This window comes from Pelophylax lessonae (assembly GCF_965119305.1).
Source record: "Pelophylax lessonae genome assembly, chromosome: 5".
Lineage (NCBI taxonomy): Eukaryota > Metazoa > Chordata > Amphibia > Anura > Ranidae > Pelophylax > Pelophylax lessonae.
The window spans coordinates 69,596,316-69,617,238 of record NC_138772.1 but is presented as its reverse complement, the minus strand read 5'-3'; the positions used below and the strand labels follow the sequence as shown (position 1 = coordinate 69,617,238).

The window sequence follows — 20,923 nt, the reverse complement described above, 5'->3', positions numbered from 1 at the left end:
AACAAGACTCAACACGGAAGGGCGCCAGCTTTCAGACATCTAAGAAAGGCAAGTATAACACAAGCAAAATGCAGCATAGAAGGGACTCCAATGGGGAGGGATTGAGAGAATGAGGCTTTAAGTGGTAAGAAGGATTCTATTGGGTCAATTTACTAAAAAAGTAGTGACTGTCCCCCTAGCTATTTACATTTTTTTCTTTTCACTGTGAATATTCACTGAGTCTTTTAAATCTGGTAAAGATGTGTTCACTTTAAATACCTGTGTATAATGTGTGCAGAGAAATGAAAAAAAAAAAAAAATTAGATTTTTCACCTTATTTACTAAGCTCAGGGAACTTCCATAAGTTGTGTCTCTGTACCTAACAAACATAACTCTCACACAAGAAGAGCCTTGGAAATAAACGAACAGCCATTCCCTCGTCAAGCAGTTCTCTATCTTCTTTATCTCACTCCCGCAGGCCACTAGCCTGATGAAATTCTTTAGGCATTTGTTGGACCCTCAGTTTTCATTAACCGACTCTATAGGAATTCAATCTGTTCCCATCTCCTTGCTCATCCCAATTTGTTTGTCTAATCTGAATGGGGAGAATAGCGATAAATCTCTTCCAAGGTTTGTCTTTATTGCATTCCCGCTATGTAAGTCTCAGATTGAATTTATTTTGTAAACTGAAAAAAAAAAAGGAAATGAGTACACATGATTGATTTTCACAGATAAAATGTCTCTAATGAAGATTAAAAAAGAAAGAGAAATAAAGAGTTTATGCATCTGTGGAGTTTTCTTCACCCTCATAGCATTTCATTCTGTATTTTACTTTTACTATTGTAAGGCTTATTTAATAAGACAGAACAAAATTCAATCATTATGTGCAAGGTTCAGTGACCATCAGATTTCACTTTATTGTGGTTAGATCTGTTAAAGAAAACCTGCCATGAAGGAAATATCGAGGGTGCCGCTGTGGACCTCACTTTTTGAAAAGAGTATTAGTCACTCTGCTGTCATGCTGAAACTTTTGCTTCAATGTCCCCTCTGGAACATGTACAGGCACACACTATATGGCTAATGTTATGCAAACATCCCTCCAAAGTTAGTTTTGGTATTTCAGTCGTGCACATAGTTAATAGATATATACAATGAAGCACACAGCCTGCAATCTCCATTGACAAACATTACCATTAGAATGGGCCATACTGGAGTCGAACAGGTCATAATGGAGTTCAATGGGTCATACTGGAAGATGGCACCTTTGCCAAGTCAATATATGAAATGAATGAATTAATATTTGACATTTCTGCTCTGATAGATTTGTCCCTGTCTAATTTCAATTCTATTACTTCATTGTGAAAGCATCTAGGCCAGGCAAGCTCAACCCGTGGCCCGCAGAGCTGTCTGATGTGGCCCATAACCTCAATCCTTTGACAACCTGCACGGCCTCCTTCGGATGCACACTGCTCTACTGAATGACTGACGGTCCCGGCGGCTGTCATACACAAGCCGTGTGGCTAGCTCCCCAGTCTTCTCTCTCTCTTTCCTAACACACAGGCATGGGGAGTGAAGCTTTTAGCTGAGTGGATTACATCTGGTGGCATCCATACAGAGGTTCTGAAGGTGGATTCTCACCGTCGTATGATGAGCTTTGTGTTATTCTGGGAGCATGTGAGTGCATTATGTGTCATTGTATCTGTACTTATTGCACTACTAGGGCATGCACTTCCCTGGTCTGTTATTTTTTGGTTAGATAGTCTACAGTCCTTGTTTAGGCAATTCAAGGGATGGCTGCAAAGACACTGAGATAGTGAAAGCTGCAACACTCAGAGTTTTTTTTGGTCACACCTGAGGGCAAGAGTGGGATTAATGGTAATCTGGTTAATAAAAAAAAAAAATATTTTTGTGATTATGAATTAACAGTGGTTAAATATCCAACAGGGATTTGTACCATGGGACATGTTAATCCTGATTGTTTAACCACTTCAGAGAACCTAAAGAATAAAATGGCGGTCGTTGCAATATTTTATGCCATACTGTATTTGCGCAATGGTTTTTCAAACGCAATTGTTTTGGAAAAAAATCACTTCAATTAATTTAAAAAAATGTTACGTCGAGTAAATAGATACCTAAGATGCCCCACTTTAAAATTGCATGCACTCATTGATTGGCAATAAACTACGGTACCTAAAAATCTCCATAGGCGACGCTTTAAATTTTTTTAACGGCTACATGTTAAGAATTATAGAGGAGAACTTGTGCTAGAACTATTGCTCTTACTCTAACGATTGCAGCAATACCTCACATGTGTGAATTGAACACTGTTTACATTTGCAGGCGCAATTTACGTATGCGTTTTCTTTGGTGTGCGAGTACGGAGGGATGGGGCTTTTTAAAAATTATTTTTTTTAATGTCCCTTTACAAAAACAAATTCTGATCACTTTAATTGCTGTCACAAGGAATGTAAACATCCCTTGTGACAGTAATAGGCAGTGACAGGTACTCTTTATGGAGGGATCTGGGGTCTAAAAGACCCCAAACCCCTCCTCTGCACTTCAAGATCAGCATTTGCTCTGGGCAAAACCACTTCACAGGGCAGGTAAGTATAACATGTTTGATATTTTTAAAGAAAAATCTTTAGTATCACTTTAAGTAGCCTAGGTTCTTCAAAAGGTTGAGCACCACCATGAGAGTAATGGAAACATGTTCTCTAGAATGGCAAATCACAATCACAAATCTGGCTGTCTGATGGATGAATCTGGGTTTGGTGAATGCCAGGAGAATGCTACCTTCTGAACTATATGGTGCCTACTGTATAGTGTTGGAGGGATGGATAGTGATATGGGGCTGTTTTTCAGGGCTTGGGCTAGGCCCCTTGATTCCAGTGAAGGGTACTGTTAATGCTACATCATAAGATGAAAATTTTATGGCAGCAGTTGAGGAAGGACATTTTCTGTTCCAGCATGACTGTGCACCTGTGCACTTGGTTGGACCAGTTTGGTGTGGAGAAAATGAAGAGCCCTATCCCGACCCTTACTGAAAACATTTGAGATTACCTAGACAGGTCTTTTCCTCCATCATCAGTACCTGATTTGACAGATGCTCTTTTGTTTGAATAAGCACATACTTCAAAATCTCAAAATATTTTTTGGAAAGCTTTCCCAGAATAGCTTATGCTAGAGTTACAAGAAGGTGAGGCATGTCTATAATGATAGCCATGGTTTGGGGTGGAATGCCCAGTAAGTTTATATAGCTGTGCCGGCCATATTTTGGGAAGGGAGGAGTATCTATTCCTACAATAAGGAAACTCTTTTACTCTTCCTTTTAAAAAAAGAGCATTTATAGCGTATCTCCCGATGTAACTGATTGACAATAACAGTTACATACAAGACATGCCTTCAATGATAACTGTCACAGTTGCCAGTGTGCTAATGTCACCTCTTAACTGAACCCAAGCCCCCAATTGTCTGGCGTCACATCTGATCACATGTGCACCACTATGGCAACTGCAGATCTACATTAAATACCTAAATAGAGGCTAAGAAGACACCATCTGTGGCTGTAAAGGATAAGTAGGTTTAATTTCGCTTTAAGCTTCTTCGTGTGCCCTAAAGCATTTTTCAAAGTCACATGATCTCTCTGATATCAGGAGCATTGTGAGTGTTTCACTATATATAGGGCTGCAGAGAGCCTGTGTTTTACATTTAGAACATAAAAAAACAAAATATGCATATGAAAAGAGAAAATATGGCTTCCCCCATGTAAAAAATTACAAGCTTCAATCAGAAAAATGTTTTTAAGACAATAATACACACTGCTAACATTACACAGCCCAGCAATAAACCTTTTTTCTTGTCGCTTTGCTTTTTAGACCTGTTCTTGGGGTTATTTGGGGTGCTGATTCAGAAAATTGCACTGGCTAAACTGCATCAGCTCTATTTTCTTAAATATGGTCAAACGTATATAATTTTTGTTTGTTTTTGAAAAGATTTTTCTGATCATATTGTTCTGTTACCTAGTTTCTGTGTTTTTGCATACAAGTTAGCAGATATAGTGAGAGTGATTATGTATTTCCAACTGTAATTTTACTTTGCAAACATTGGATTATAACGTGTAATTTAATAACTGTATTATGGTTATGATCGTATAGCAGGTGTGCATATATTGCCATTCATATCTTTTCATTTTTGCAGATTAAACACCGTAGAGGTAATGGCTACTTCACAATAGTGATTCCTGAATCATCCCAATGTATTTTACTATATTTATATTCTGATTTTTGACAGGTGACCAGAGTGAAGAGTAGTATATGGTATGTATGCTGTATCTCAAAAACTAGAGCTGATAGGGAAAAATTGGAGCCATTTGTGACGGAACTGACCCACACTCCGCTTGAGTGCTTCAGTCAGAATACCGCTTCTTCCAGTCTGAACATAGATATCAGATATTATAGCCACATATTGCAACCAAGAACTAAAAGGGATTAGCTTAGCTGCAAAACGGGAACTGTTTGTTGAACAAGAATACAAGCTTTTTATACACTTAAGCAGTAGGTCAGTCACCACTTGAACAATGACCCAAATATTTTTATCCAAAACATCACACAATGGTTTAGATAACAAAGTACCGCTGAGTCATGGCTAATCCCATCATAGAGGATCCTTAAGAGTTTAGTCAAATTATCCAACATATACTAGAAACATTAAGTTGATTAACCTCCTTAGCGGTATACCCGAGTGTGGCTCAGGGTGAAATTTCAGAGCCATTAGCGGTAACCCCAAGCCACACTCAGGGTACTGCTAGGGAGATCGCTGGATCCTGTAAGAGAGGGTACTCACCTTGTCCCCGGGATCCAGCGATGTATCCCGGCAGTGTGCGGCGGCCGGATCTTCCGCCCGATGCTCTGTGCCCTGCCTTCCGTCTCCTGCGACGTGATGCTCGCAGGGGGGTGGAACCGGCGGCAAATTCAAATAGTAAAAAACACAAACACACTGATAACATTAAAAAATAAAATAAATTCACATTAGTTTGCCCCCCAGTGCCCTTTCCTGCAGTTTTACTGTACTTTATATATATATATATATATATATATATATATATATATATACAAACACACACACATATATCTATACACATATATATATATATATATATATATATATACAGTGGAACCTTGGTTTACGAGTATAATTCGTTCCAGCAGCTTGCTTGTAATCCAAAACACTCGTATATCAAAGCAAGTTTTCCCATAGGAAAGCATTGAAACTCAGATGATTCGTTCCACAAGCATTTATAGTAATATAAAGATATGCTGTTATATATAAAGTAGTACATTACTGTACAGTATAAGTATGCCATCTCCTTTGTTAAACATTATGTGTCCCTGTATTCGTGCTGTACTACATAACAGATGCCGATTATACTGTATAGTGCTTGTCTGGCTGTTCACTCACTTCACTGCAGCCCTCTGCTTCCTCCTCCCCTCCTCCTCAGATGACGTCAGAAGGAGTGATCGGCCCCTCCCGCCGGGTAGAGCAGGGAGACGAGGTGAGAGAGAGGCAGAGAAACGAGGAGACACATACATACAGTAAGTGCAGGGACACTCTAAAACAATATAAATCGGCATGTTTATACACTGTACAAGCGCTGGGACACATAATGGTATGTGAGAGAGTGCATTTACAGAGGGGATGGCATGCTTTTAGAGTATAAAACTGCTCGTATATCAAGACAGTGCTCGTATACCAAGACAGTTTTTTGAAAAAAATGTTGCTCGTCTTTCAAAACGCTCGTAAACAGAGGTACTCGTAAACCAAGGTTCCACTGTATATATATATAAACGTATATATATATATATATATATATATATATATATATATATATATATATATATATATATATATAAATAAGTTAAAGTATGTAAAGTATGTATATATATATATATATATATATATATATATATATATATATATATACACACAGTATATATATATATATAAATATATATATATATATATATATATATATATATATATATATATATATACATACTTTAACTTATTTATAGTTATTTATTATATTATAATTTATGATTTTGTGTTTCAAACTTTATTATACCCGAGATGTTATAAAGAAGAACGCATGGTAAAAAAAAATCATATGTAAATATTGGGAAAGAATTGTTATACAGTCAGATCAAAAAGACTACTAAACCAAGCCCACATCCTGGTTATTAAATATCAAAGAAAGGGGTATTGAATGGGATTGTGGTATATCCATAGGGTGGGGACCAAGAGAAACCCATTGGAATTCCCAAAAAGTGGACTTTAAAGGGCTGGTATAGTAATAGGTGAGCAAACAAGGGAGTAAAAATATATAAATTTATTGAAATATATTGTTAAAAACAGAAATCAGCATGATTACTTCACATATGGTAACTAACAACATAGTTTGAACATAAAGACATAGAATTAGTCCATAAACAACTCAACCATGTTGAAACATTGAAGGTATTTTCTTGGTGATGGTTCGACGCGTTTCGCCAGAGAAAAGTAATCGGCTTCTTCAGGAACCAATTGTTTAAAGGCTAAATGGGGCCTCTAACATTAGACATATACAAAAAGGAGAAGAAAAACAGACATAAACATTCATAAATAACCTTCATGTTATATCATTGGAGCATAGTTGATACATAACATATCAAGCTCCTATTGAATGGAATAAAAAACAACTATACATTATTGGTCAACTTGCTCACCTAGTTCACAATGGGGTTAACATAATAGGATTCGAGATATCCCTAGTTATCCAGTGAGGCCAGGATGCAAATAGCCCTCTCCAATAGATCCTCAAATAGGGCTCCTAGGAACTCCTTTTTGAGGGTAGATGGACCGAACCTCTTCCAAGTTTCCCAAGGGGATGAATACATCCGATAATCAATGCCAATGAGTAACCTCAATGTTGTCACCATGGGGTCCTCAGCAACGATACGATGTTGGAGGCAAGGGATTGATAAAATAAAAGCCCAGAACCACTCTGTAGTGTTTCCATGATAAAAGGAAAAGAGAACACATCATGGAAACACTACAGAGTGGTTCTGGGCTTTTATTTTATCAATCCCTTGCCTCCAACATCGTATCGTTGCTGAGGACCCCATGGTGACAACATTGAGGTTACTCATTGGCATTGATTATCGGATGTATTCATCCCCTTGGGAAACTTGGAAGAGGTTCGGTCCATCTACCCTCATAAAGGAGTTCCTAGGAGCCCTATTTGAGGATCTATTGGAGAGGGCTATTTGCATCCTGGCCTCACTGGATAACTAGGGATATCTCGAATCCTATTATGTTAACCCCATTGTGAACTAGGTGAGCAAGTTGACCAATAATGTATAGTTGTTTTTTATTCCATTCAATAGGAGCTTGATATGTTATGTATCAACTATGCTCCAATGATATAACATGAAGGTTATTTATGAATGTTTATGTCTGTTTTTCTTCTCCTTTTTGTATATGTCTAATGTTAGAGGCCCCATTTAGTCTCAAACAATTGGTTCCTGAAGAAGCCGATTACTTTTCTCTGGCGAAACGCGTCGAACCATCACCAAGAAAATACCTTCAATGTTTCAACATGGTTGAGTTGTTTATGGACTAATTCTATGTCTTTATGTTCAAACTATGTTGTTAGTTACCATATGTGAAGTAATCATGCTGATTTCTGTTTTTAACAATATATTTCAATAAATTTATATATTTTTACTCCCTTGTTTGCTCACCTATTACTATACCAGCCCTTTAAAGTCCACTTTTTGGGAATTCCAATGGGTTTCTCTTGGTCCCCACCCTATGGATATACCACAATCCCATTCAATACCTCTTTCAATCATATGTAAATAGTTGGTTTGGGCTGCTCGTTCTTAAGAATTACATGCAAAATAATGGTACCGCTTTCAGCACCTAAAATCGGAAACAATCATACCGACAGGGAGGTTAAACAACTAGCCACCTGGACACTCAGAGGTCTCATTCTAGGTCAGACTTGCCGGCATCGAGCTCACAAAGTACAATACACATTATTACAAGTATAAACACTTCTCCACAATAGTTTTATAGCAGACAATAGGTGTGTTAATTAGCAAAATTAACAATGGGTGAAAGACAGGTGGCTTGAGCTGTTGAGACCATCTGCTATGAGTTACCCAGTGTTGAGCAGTCAAGGCTGGTAATGTGCCATCTGGCCTTTAACATTAATCCCGGGCCTAGACTCCCAGAGTCTGTGTTCTGGAGAGACACAAACCTGAATCCAAAACAAGACCACTCCAAGGGTCCCCCAGGAACCCACAACCAAAAGAGCAGTGTTCCCTTTAAAGCCAGGGCCCATAGTCAGTAGGCAAGAGGCTAGCCTGCAGTTCCCCCAAAAGTCTCTGTCCTAGGTGAGTCTGTCACACCATTCTTGGAAACAATGGGTCAAATATACCCAGGTATAGGTCTAACATTTGAGGTACCAAAATGTGTACTGGCCTGTGAAGCGCTAGGCAAACTCCTGGCACTGTAGATGTCATGTATAATAATAATTTACAATAGGTATGTTTTTTTTTCATCTGCATATCTAAAAAAAATGTAAACATTTGATCACCTGCATATCTAAAAAAATGTAAATATGGAAATTTTTCTCAAATGAAATTCTAATTGTAAATGTGGTTTTCGTTTAAGAAAAGGCCTAGACACAAAAGAAACCTGTTTAATACATTTGTAAATCCACTCAAATAGCAGGTCTGTACAAAATTTTAAGGGCTTTCAAACTAAATAAGTTGTGTCAAAGATGGTAATGCTCTGAGAAATTATTTTTTAGAATTTCCATACAAGAGAGTAATTCTCCTGGTATACATGCAAGTCCAGCTTACCTCATCCAGGGCTAAAACCCCCAGACATGTTGGTTGTGAACAATGACCATGGTCGCTAATTCATCCTAATCAAACATGTTGCAACCGCTAATTGTAATGTACTAATATACTCACTTCCATTTGAAAATTTTGCAGAAAAGCTCAATGTCACTTGCTTGTCGAAAATCTTCCCAGTGTTGTATTTATGTCACAAACACATGCACAAAAATACAGTACATGATTTGATAGTTTCACTCATTAAATCATTAAAAGCTTGTTCACATTAGCAGTTGAGGGGAGGTAAAACTCTGAGGTTAAGCCACTCCCCCTTTAGTTGCAGAAGCAGTGGCCAGGGGTATACACATGCTGCAGCAGGAATTATACCCCCATTCGCTTTCAGCGGGCATAGCACCAGCATAGCGAGACCCATTGAAATTATTGGGGCAGCTCTGCAAGTACCCTGCAACTGTATGCAATGCATACAATTGCAGCACGCTAATGAGGGGTTCAAGGGGGTAAGAATAGGCAGTGTGGAGGTGATACAAAGACCCCCTACCCCTGCCTGTCAAATGCTCTCTGAGGAGCAATCCATATCCGGATTTAAGTGCACATGAATGAGCCCTAAATGCCACTGCCTTTTGAAAGTAAAATCTCTTTTTTGAAGACAAAACTAGCCTGGCAAGTGCAAGAGTGGGTCTAATTGCAGAGAAAATATTTTAGGATTCTCTAGTGTAGCTCCTCAGTAGGTATCTAGTGTTAAATTTAGTTTTTAGGGGGGCTGTGGCACCCTTGGGAGTTTACCTGCAACTGAAAGAATCCTGTTAGGAGTCCCGACTTCTGTTTTGGCTGGGGTCCCTTAGCCTGGCCTCCTGAATTTATGCTGAGAGCTCATCTAAAGATCCAGGACACAGGCAACCCAAGTACAGAAACCAATACTGCAGGCAGCAACACAGTATTCAGGACACAACAAGTACAGGCGGTCCCCGAGTTACAAACATCCGACTTACAAACGACTCCTACTTACATACGGAGAGAGACAAACACAAGAAATCTACCCCTAGGAAGGCTAATTCACTCCTGTAAGAGTTCCAATGGGAAAAAGGTGTCTCCACTGAAGATTTATCACCAATCCTGGTTTCCACAATAACCCAAAAATTTCAAAATCCAGTTGTCATAGGGAGAGAAAGTGAGGTGAAATCTTCTGAACAGGGGCACAGACAGCAAAACAAAAGTTACAGGGGTGGTAACTCTTCCCTATGCTATCCAAAAAATGTAAAAATTATTCTTTGGGCTGGAGCTACACTTAAAAAATTTACCTATTCTGACTTACAAACAAATTCAACTTAAGAACAAACCTACAGTCCCTATCTTGTTTGTAACCCGGGGACTGGCTGTACCAGCTTTCTGGACTTGGAGCCTTTCTTTGGCCTCATTTGGGAGAGCTTATTCTTTGTACATTCAGGACTAAACTTCTGTTGAGGAGTCCCTGTTTAGTACCAGTTTACTTTCCCTTAAAAAGGGGTGCCCTTACCCTGAAGTAATATATCAGTTTTAGTATCCTCTACTAAATTTTGTTTGAAGCTTATTGGAGTATCCTAATGCTCACTCTCACCCTATCCCAGTTCTCTAACAAAATAAATTATACAAAAAGATATGTGCAGCCTGTTCTCTGACTTGAGTGACTGTGAACTACCATGTGCCTGGCTGCTGTGTGCCTATCAAGGAATGAAACCTGGAACCAAACAGCCAGATCAGTCCCCGGGCTGTGCTACACAAGTATGACCACTCTGGTAGCCAATCTCAGAGATCACATGATCAAAAACTACACTGATTGGCTCCTGGTCATTTCTATAAGCCATTCAGTAACATTATAACCATAAGGTGAACACTTGGGAAGCACATGGCCTTAGTACATATTTCCAGACTTACCTTCCATATAACAGTTCAACGTAAAAGATATATCGTCTAAGGCAATGTCAACGCTTGCATCTGCCCCTAACTGCGCCTCAAACGCCACCTGAAACGGGCTACTGCTGGACAAGATAACACTGCCATACATCCACCTCCTTTCCTCGCTCTCCCCAGTTGACCACAAAAGGATGTTCAGTCCGTATTCAGTGACCATGAATACCTGTTGAATATACATGGATAAAAATAAATAGGAACAGACTGTACAGTGGCAGGCTAATATTAAAATTAGCATTAAACATAATTTCCAAGTTTTAGGTCAGTCTCCGACACCCTGGACTGTGCAGACTGATTGATGGTTGAGACAGCTGGAGGAAAAAAGGAGACAATTTGTGTCAACGATAAAACCGATCAGTCTTGCTTTAAAGAACTCTTATGATAAATGCAAACCCATCATGGAAAAAAGTGAATGACTTTGAAAGCCGCGAAAGGTAAACAATCAATTTTGTCTTGTATTCCACTGACAAAATAGGATGATGGGAAAGTAGAAATACTAATGTAGACAGAGTGTCCAAATATCGGGAAATGTGCTTGTAGGGATTTTGATAACTGAAAGCTCATGCAAAAAAATGATATGCACTGGGTGCTTGTAAAAGGATCAGTCCACTTACAGCTCACATTTCACTTACAAAGTGAACACTGATTGAAGGAGGGAGAATTTTCCTGGCAAATTATCTGGCTTTGTCCCCACGATCCCCTACAGTCTCACTCTTTTTGCTGCAATCACTATAATGTAACATAAATGAAAATCCCAACAGGGAGAGTTGATTCTTCTCAAATGGGCTGGAGAGGGTGGGTGGAAAGAACTGGGAGTTCAAAGGCAGAGATGGCACCTAAAGTGTATGTCAAGGCATATAAGAAAAAACAAACATATATGTAGTACATCTGTGCAATGTATGCACATTTGTCATGTTTTAACCCCTTAAAGAACCTGCAAGCACAGAAAAATCCCTTTTGATCTGCCAGAAATGGACTTAACTGTTGAAGTAGTTGTAAAGGCTGAAGGTTTTTACCTTCATGCATGAAGGTAAAAATAAACCTTCTATGTGCTTCTCCCCCCCCTACAGCCCCAATACTCACCTGAGCCCCCTCTTGATCCAGCGACATGCATGAGAGCCTCGGCTGTCCCGGGACTCCCTCTTCTCATTGGCTGAGACAACAGCATGAGCCATTGGCTCCCACTGCTTTTAATCACAGCACGTGAGCCATTGAGGAGAGAGCGGGGGGCAAGTCACGGCTCTATGTGGCTTATAGAGGCATAGAGCAGGGCTCAGGAGCAAGCATGCACCAGTGCCCCCATAGCAAGTGGCTTGCAATTGGGGGCACTGTTTAGGGGGAGGAGCTAGGAGCGCCAGCAGTGGACCCAAAAAGAGGAGGATCAGGGCGGCTCTGTGCAAAACCAATGCTGTTTCTCTTTATTGGTTTACTGGCTGTGATTGCCTCAGTCATTGAGGAGTCCCAGGACAGCCGAGGCTCTTGCACACATTGCTGGATTGAGAGAATGCTCATGTGAGTTTTAGGGGTGGCTGTGGGTGGAGCAGCGCATAGATGTTTTTTTACATGCATTGAAGCCTGCTGGGCATGCTATATAAACTGTATGTAGCCTCAGCTACATACAGTATGCTGCGCTGTGCTCTGACAGTGGGAAGAGAACTTCCGGTCCCACACCCAGAACAAAACTGAATTCAAAATTAATAAAAAGCTTCCTCTGATAGGTTCCTCTGAGGTGGAGAGTCACACAGATGATGTCATGATCTCTACCTCAATCAGCTACACTATTGTACTTTTCTTGTTTAACCACTTCAATACCAGGCACTTTTACCCCCTTTCTGCCTAGGCCAATTTTCAGCTTTCAGAGCTGTCACATTTTGAATGACAATTGCACGGTCATGAAACACTGTACCCAAACTAAATTTTTATAATTTTGTTCACATAAAAAGAACTTTCTTTCGGTGGTATTTAATTACCACTGGGTTTTTTTTTTATTACTTGCTAAATAAACAGAGAAAACAAAAATTGTGAAAAAAAACAAGTTTTTCTTTGTTTCTGTTATAAAACTTTGCAAAAACATAATATATCTTCATAAATTTAGACCACACTGTATTCTACTACATTTCTTTGATGAAAATTACCTGAATCAGTATATATTATTTAGTCTGTAGGAAAGTTATACAGTCCACAAACTATGGTACACATATATATATATATATGAAAATTGATCAGTCCTGATTTACTGACGGCCGATGTCATTTCTTGAGGCCCAAAAATTTCAGGACAGTATAATTTATCTCCCAAATGACCTCTTTTTGGAATGTAGACAGTCCAAAGTATTTAGTAAGAGGCATGGCGAGTTTTTGTAATTGTAATTTGTAAGTAAGTTGTAATTTTTTTGGAAAATTAATAAACTTAAAAAAAAAAAATTATATATATATATATATATATATATATATATATATATATATATATATATATATATATATATATATATATTTACAGTATATATATATATATATATATATATATATATATACATACACACACTGGTGTCTGGTACAGTGATCAGTCCTTGGCTGTGTCTAGTGAACACAACTGGCAACAGATTGTACCGCAGCACTGCCCCACGGGCACGCACAAGGCACAATCCGGGAGGATGTCAAATGACGTCCACCCAGAGGGACAAGAGGCCGGCCCCGCAGTAACTCTGCCATAGGCCATGTGGCAACCGGTTAATGTGGTGGTGTCTTTGGAGTGTTAATGAGAGATATAGGAGAATTTTCGAAAATCTAATGCAGAGTGTGTGATCGATTTGGATGAGTTAATATCTATCCCAAAGCACTTGTTGACCTTTATTATTTAGAGGTCACTGGAGTGACTGTGAATGCACACTTCACTGTGGTGGTGGTCCTTGTTGTTTTGTTCGAAGATTACTCAGCAGAATATAAAAGATTATACAATAGGTACATGGTGTGGGAATTATTGCACATGTTTATGGACTTATTATTTGATTTATTATAACACCTTTTGTAAATGTTTTAAATTTGTGGTTGTATTAAAAATGTATCATTTTTTGGTTTAAAGATGGACTTTATTTCTGTGTTGATTGCAGAATTTTTTTTTTTTTTTTTTATTACTGGCTTTAAACAGTTTTTACTAATAATTCAATAAAAAATATTTTGTTTTCAAGGTTTTTTTTCTTATTCCTTTATGTGCAAGGTATAATCCATATATGGTTGTATTCAGGGATATTTCTCCTTCAGACTAACAGTACAATGTACTTTTGATTGATTTCTCAAAGCTGTGATCTAACAAAAGGAGGAGAGCTGGTCTTGAAAAATGTACTGTTCAACACAAAAAAAGTGTCAATGAATACTGCCTTTGCCAATATTTTCTTATACGGCTATACTAATATAGCCGGAGGTCTTTTTCATATACAGAATATGATAAGTCTGGACTGCAACTAAGGTTAAAACAATCAATTGCCTCTTTCAGGTTATTAAAAAGCAATGTACTTTTAATCAACCAAAGCTGGTATAATATATCTAAGTAAGTCATAAACGAAGAAAGTATGGATGGGACTTTAGAGGCATTCCATATAACAACTCATGAAAACATTTAAAAAGATACATAATACCATATTTACAATCTGCAATCAGTATACATTCAACGATCAACATCTATACAGGGTACAATTCTCCTTATCCTTATGGGATGTTGGCATTCAATGGGTGGGTAAAAATACTTGGAAGCTATCTCTTAATTAAGCCCTCTTACAGGAATCCCTAAGCTGGTCATGCTGTGTTAGTTTTTCAACAATCATTCCTGAAAAATTGCTTGAAAGAGCATTAGATGTGTCTGTCATTGACTCAAAAAGTTTGTTCAATTGCCATGCCAATGTAAAGTATGTTAATGTTCCGTTTTCAATCCTTTACAATAGTATCCAAATGCAATACAAATAATTTTTCCTGACTGATGATCACATTAAAGTGGAATTACGTTTTAAATTTTAAAAAACACTGATAGGCAGGGGTTTTTTTATGATGGAAGAGACCCTATTGGTCTCTTCTGTTAAAAATGCATCCCCCTGCTTATCAGCAGTATTGTACACCGTCACGCATGCACAGCTCATAGTACATTTACGGCACCGCTCCATGCAGTGATGAAGTGAATCTAATGCCTTTGTGCGTAGTGGACGCCATTGCCATCTGGCCATTCCAGCGGCTGAACAGATTGAACCTGGAAGGAAGAACGGGTGAAGATGGAAGTGCCTGAACACTGACAATGCAGATCTGGAGACCATCCTTTGACAGGTAAGTCTGTCATAATTGTGCGTTGCATACTAGAACATTATGGCATAAACCTCCTGGGTGCCTATTTACAGAACATTTTTTACAAGAGTTTATTCCACTTTTACATTATTCTGTTATTTTAGATAAGAAACAACAAAAATTTGACATCTTGAGCCTTTGGATTTTCTCATCAATACGGTCAAAAATTAACATCGATTTGTCCTCATTATCCGTTAAAAAGGTAATAAATGTTTTGAAAATTAACATTTTAAAGTAAAATTCCACACGTACATGAACAGCTTTAAGCTGCCAATAGATGGGTAGAATTTTGAACTTCCTGGGTAAACAAGGTTCGAAGAAAGGTTGCAAATTTCTCTAATAACTATTGGGGTCAAATTGCCATTCATTGTTGACTGCATTGACGATAACATTTGCAGGAACAGGATGGAAAATTTTTCGCAAACAAAGGAATTTCAAACAGTGATTGTGGTTTTCATTCGGTAAAGCCCATCCATTCAAAAATCAAATGTTAAAAGCAATCAAAATATTTCGAACAGCAAACACATTTTTTAATTTTCGTACGATTTCTCCTAAGACTTTTCCTAAGAATTTTTGTTTGAAACTATCCATCTTTGGCTAGCTTTAGTGTCCTGCCAGTTAAAATTCCCGCAAATGATATCAGCAGACATTATCAAATACATCATTAAGAAAAAAATGTTAATTTCTCTAGCTGGACATGCTCACTAGAGATGAGTAAGCTGGTTTATGCTTCACAGAACACAGCAGTGCATCAGATATAAGTTTGGAGAGGACTGCTGATCTGTGCTTTAACTGCATTGGTTTTCTCGGTCAACTGAAATTTTTTTCAAAGGACTGATTACTAAGGATGAGCTTTATATTCCAGTCGAACGTAAGTTCGACTCAAACATCAGGCGTTCGTGTGTTCGCTAAACACAGGAACAAATGGGGCGCTCGGCGGGAAGCTCGCCCGCCGATGAGCAGCCCATAATGCACTGCTAGTGCAGCGAATAATTTACCGATTGGCCTCTTCCCAGGCCTTCAGAGTAATGAGCTGCTGGAGCTGGGACAGTTCTTTAAAAGGAAAGGGGCGGGGGCACCACCTGGTGGCACCACCCCGTCTTGTGACGTCAGATTCCTATAAAAGAGCTGTTACAACTCAAACAACTCATTACGCGGGAGGCATGTGAAGAGGCGGGAGCTTCTTTTTTTTTTTTTTCTATTTTTCAGGTGCGACGTGCTTTACGATTGATTTACATCGAGAGACGATATTTTATTTTTTTTTTTTTTAATAAGGGACTTGTCAAAAACTGGCTTTTATTGTTACAGAAAACCAATAAAAAACATTGAAACTAAAAACTGGCTTTTGTCTTTATTTTTTTTGTACACTTTTTTGGTGAATAGGTAGGGGTACAATGTACCCGATATCCATTCACATAGGTGGGGGCCATCCCCCCGCTTATCCTGGCCAGCCAGGCTGCTTGCTCAGGTAAGGGCCTGGTATGGATTTTGAGGGGGACCCCACGTCGTTTTCTTTTTTTCAATTTTGGTGTGGCGTTCCCCTTAAAATCTATACCAGACCCAAAGGGCCTGGCATGGATTTTGGGGGGGACTCCACACCTTTATTTTTTAATTCTGTCATAGGGTTCCCCTTAACCACCTTGGCAGGAAGGGGGTGAACCAGGGGATAGATTTAGGATAATTTTATTTTTTTTTACTAGTAATGGAAGCGATCAGCAAATTTTAGGGGGACTGCGTCATTGCGGCGGACAGATCGGACACCTGTGCCCTGGACTTCATGGCTGTATCTACGCCGTTTTTTTATTTTTATTCTGTCATAGCATTCCCCTTAACCACTTAGGCAGGAAGGGGGTGAAAGTGCCCTGTATTTAAGTGGTTAAGGGGAATCATATGACAGAATAAAAAAAAAAAAACTGGACAGAGAGGCATTGCTGCTGTCAGAGTTAGTAAAGGGGAGAGTGAGGATGGGGCCCAGGAACAAGCTGCACAAGTGCCCCCATAGCAAGCAGCACTGGTGGAGGACCCGAGAAGAGGAGGATCAAGGCTATATTCTTTAGAATCAATTTAAAAACTCCTACAGGTCATCAGTTTAGAGTTAAATGTAAATGATGGCCCTAGAATTATTGTTATTGGACGGTATTATGTACCATGTGTTGCGAAAGCAACATTTTTGTATACAGGCACCCCTGTTAGCTGTGTTTACATTTGTGTGTTCAAATACATGGGGGCAATGCAGGCTACAAAAAAAAAAATGGGGGGGGCATCTTAGTACATAAATGTAACTTTATTTTTTGACACTTTCTTATTTTTTATTTATTTTTCTACTGTAACTTTATTTATATCACATAGGGAACAAAAAGTCCCATATGTGATAAAAATGTATTTTTAACGGGTTCTCTTGGACCACTGATGTCTAAACTGTCTTTCATTGAAGTTAATGGAGCCCAGAACGCACTCCATTAGCTTCTTCACTGCCCACAGTGGCCAGGGAAAATGTCAACAGAAACTGGAAGTTTAGGTATACATGTTGCTTCCAGGTTCTTCACGGCTAGGAAAGATCAATCAAGGGATGTTCGCTTGTCTTTCTTCCCTCCATTCAGCGGCATCCACCATGCAGTAGCAGCCAGGAGTATGTGTAAAAAACCCCGCTGCCACAGACGCATGAGACGTTGGTGGCAGTGAAAGGGTTAAAATGTATGTAAACTCTTAATCTGTATTCCAGTAGGTATAGCATCATGCCTTTGGACAAATAAAGTGATCATTTAAAAACATCAAGCTTGTGTTCTATAACACTAACCTTTAGAATTCCGGACTGCGGAGGTCCATATATATAATACCAAAAGCGCACTCTGCACATGTCACGAGCAGCAGGGAAAAAGTTGGTTGTTAAAATTCTTGCCCTGTCTCCAGCGTGCTGATTAGATGTGTTGGCATAAAGGAACAACCTTCCGCTTCCTTATAAATGGAAAAACAAGAAAATCAACACATATACACATGTAACTAACAATGAAAATCTGTTATTTTGGATCATAAGCTCAATTCACTTATTTATAAGTCTATAATAACAACTGTTATTTATAGCAAAGAAAGTCAACTAAAATAGTCACGTGAGGAAAGTTAAAGCGTTTTGTTATTCAGTGCCCCTGTGCTGAGTGGGTGTAATGGGAATGGTTTCATAATTATAAATCAGCTGTGCAGCTGCAGAGCACTAATGAGGAAATCTGCTGGGCCTGCATCCCTTTAGACATGTTCCTATTAGAAGTATCTCACGAAAATGACATTTTTGCTGCAGGGGATGCCAGAAATCTGACTTGTATCTTAGTGCAGACTTCTGGGAAAATTGGTGAGCCAATCACACAAGCAGGAAATGATGTTTCTGGGGTGTGGTCAGTATACATTCTGTGTACAGAACAGCTCCAGGTAGCCATATTGCATTGCATTTTCAGAAAATTAAAGCGGTTGCAGATTGAAAAGGAAAGGTAATTTTTAATAACATTTAATTACAATATGACTTGGTGTCAAAATTGTATATGCTATATTGTTTTTTCTTTATTTGATATCCCCCCTGCGAAAGTAGAGTTACCCTTTAAAAATAATTTTGTCAAATAACACAGTCTAACAGCTTAGTGAACTGAGCTTCTTTTATCTTTTGATTTCCATACACTTAAAGGCTACGTTCACCTTTTTCCAGAAAATAGCCTATGCAGTCAATGGGCCTCAGAAGATACTGAAAAAATGTACAGCTTTGTAAAATGTTTATTAATTTTACTGTCATAACTGTATAACTCTTGGCTTGCCATTGTGGCATGGTATTATACAAAATCCCTCTTGAGTTTAAAAAAAAAGGCAAAAAAAAAAAACATTCAGGAAGTGGCAGGACTGCCATCTGAATGCCTGGCAGCTGCTGCTCTACCATCCTCCACCACAGATCTCTTTTCAGAGGGTTGTAGAGATTGCCACCCATGTGAAAGAGTCCTTATACACATATTTGTTTGGGATGTATTACACTGTACAGTTTCTTCAACATTATTGTATAACAGGTTTGTTCATTGATCATATACTCTGTATTTGGTTCACACCTGTTTGTGCTTGAAGCAGAATTAAACCCATCGATTTAACAGTTTCAAAAAAAGTTTACATTCCTTGCATGTGCCGGGAATGTAACTGTCACATTGGTTGTGTTGTCAACCAAACTGTCAAACCATCAAAGGGTTGGTGTCATAACTGATCACATGTGCAGCACCATGGCAGTTGAAGATCAAACAGAGGACAGGGTGGCAGCTTCTTTGGAGGGTTTAGTTCCACTTTAACCACTTGCCGACCAGCTGCTGTAGTTTTACTGGGTTTTTTTCAGGTTGGCTCTGTTATGCAAAACAACATACATGTACGTCGCTTCGTGTAGCAGCTAGTGTGGGCGAGTGCGCCGCCGGAGGCGCATGCACGCACTGATTGGCTAAAGGGGGAGCAGTCCCGATGTCCGCTGTGCCCCTGCGATCACTCCCCATGGAGTTTATTTAGGAACACAGTTCTCTGTATTCATCCATGGAGCCCATTTCCCAAAAAGTTAGAAAACACCCCCTGAGCACACATTTAACCCTTTTGATCGCCCTTTCCCTGCCAGTGTCATTAGTAGAGCAACAGTGCATATTTTTTGGCACGGATTACTGAAGTAATGTCACTGGTCCCCCCAAAAGTGTCAAAAATATCAGTTAGATGCCCAATATGTCCGCCACAAAGTCGCAGTTCAGCTAAAAATTGCCGATCGCCGCAATTACTAGTGAAGAAATAAATAATCAAATAAAAATGACATAAATCTTTCCCCTTGTTTGTAGACGCGATAACGTTTGCGCAAACCAATCAATATACACTTATTGGGATTTTTTTTACTAAAAAATTGTAGCAGAATACATATTGGCCTAAAATAATGAAAAAAAATTGATTTTTTAAGTTTTTTTTATTGGGAATGTTATTTAGCAGAAAGTAAAAAATACATTTTTTTTCCAGAATTGTCGCTGTTTATAGAGCAAAAAATAAAAATCACACATGTGATCAAATTCCACCAAAAGAAAGCTCTATTTGTGGGGGAAAAAAAGGACATCAATTTTATTTGGGTACATCATCGCACGACCGCGCAATTGTCAGTTAAAATAACGCAGTTCCATATTGCAAAAAATGGCCTGGTCATTAACCTCCCTGGTTTGGGGTGGAATTTCAGTGCCATTAGCGGTAGCCCCGAGCCACACTCGGGGTACCAGCAGTGAGAAGTCGCTGGATCCTGGAAGAGGTTACTTACCTTGTCCCCAGGATCCGACAGTGTACGGCGACCGGATCTTCCGTCTGATGCTCTGTGCCCCGCCTTCCATTCCCTGCGAGCGTCGCGTCACAGGGGGGTGGAACCGGCGGCAAATTCAAAAGTAAAACACACAAACACACTGATATATTGTAATCCTGTTGGATTACATTACTAAATAAAATAAATTGACCTTAGTTTTCCCCCCAGTGCCCTTGCTTGCAGTTTTACTGTACTTTATATATATACTTTATATATATATATATATATACACATATATATATACTTTAACTTATTTATAGTTATTTATTATATTATAATTTATGATTTTGTGTTTCAAACTTCATCATACCCGAGATGTTATAAAGAAGAACGCACAGTAAAAAAAAATCATATGTAAATAGTTGGTTTGGGCTTGTTGAACATGTTCTTAGCCTGGAAAGAGAAAACTAATGGAGTCTTTATGCCTGGTAAGC

General features: G+C 38.8%; 1 protein-coding gene across 1 annotated transcript in view; it reads right to left on the bottom strand.

The window, feature by feature from the left end:
* MALRD1 (MAM and LDL receptor class A domain containing 1) overlaps positions 1-20,923 on the bottom strand; it is a 558,112-nt gene that overhangs the window by 147,138 nt on the left and 390,051 nt on the right. Inside the window, exons 26-27 of the mRNA XM_082259425.1 lie at positions 17,955-18,112; positions 10,794-10,995 (exon numbers count right to left, since the gene is read on the bottom strand). Of these exons, the coding sequence (XP_082115551.1) occupies positions 10,794-10,995; positions 17,955-18,112 (360 nt within the window). The remainder of the gene's footprint in view (positions 1-10,793; positions 10,996-17,954; positions 18,113-20,923) is intronic.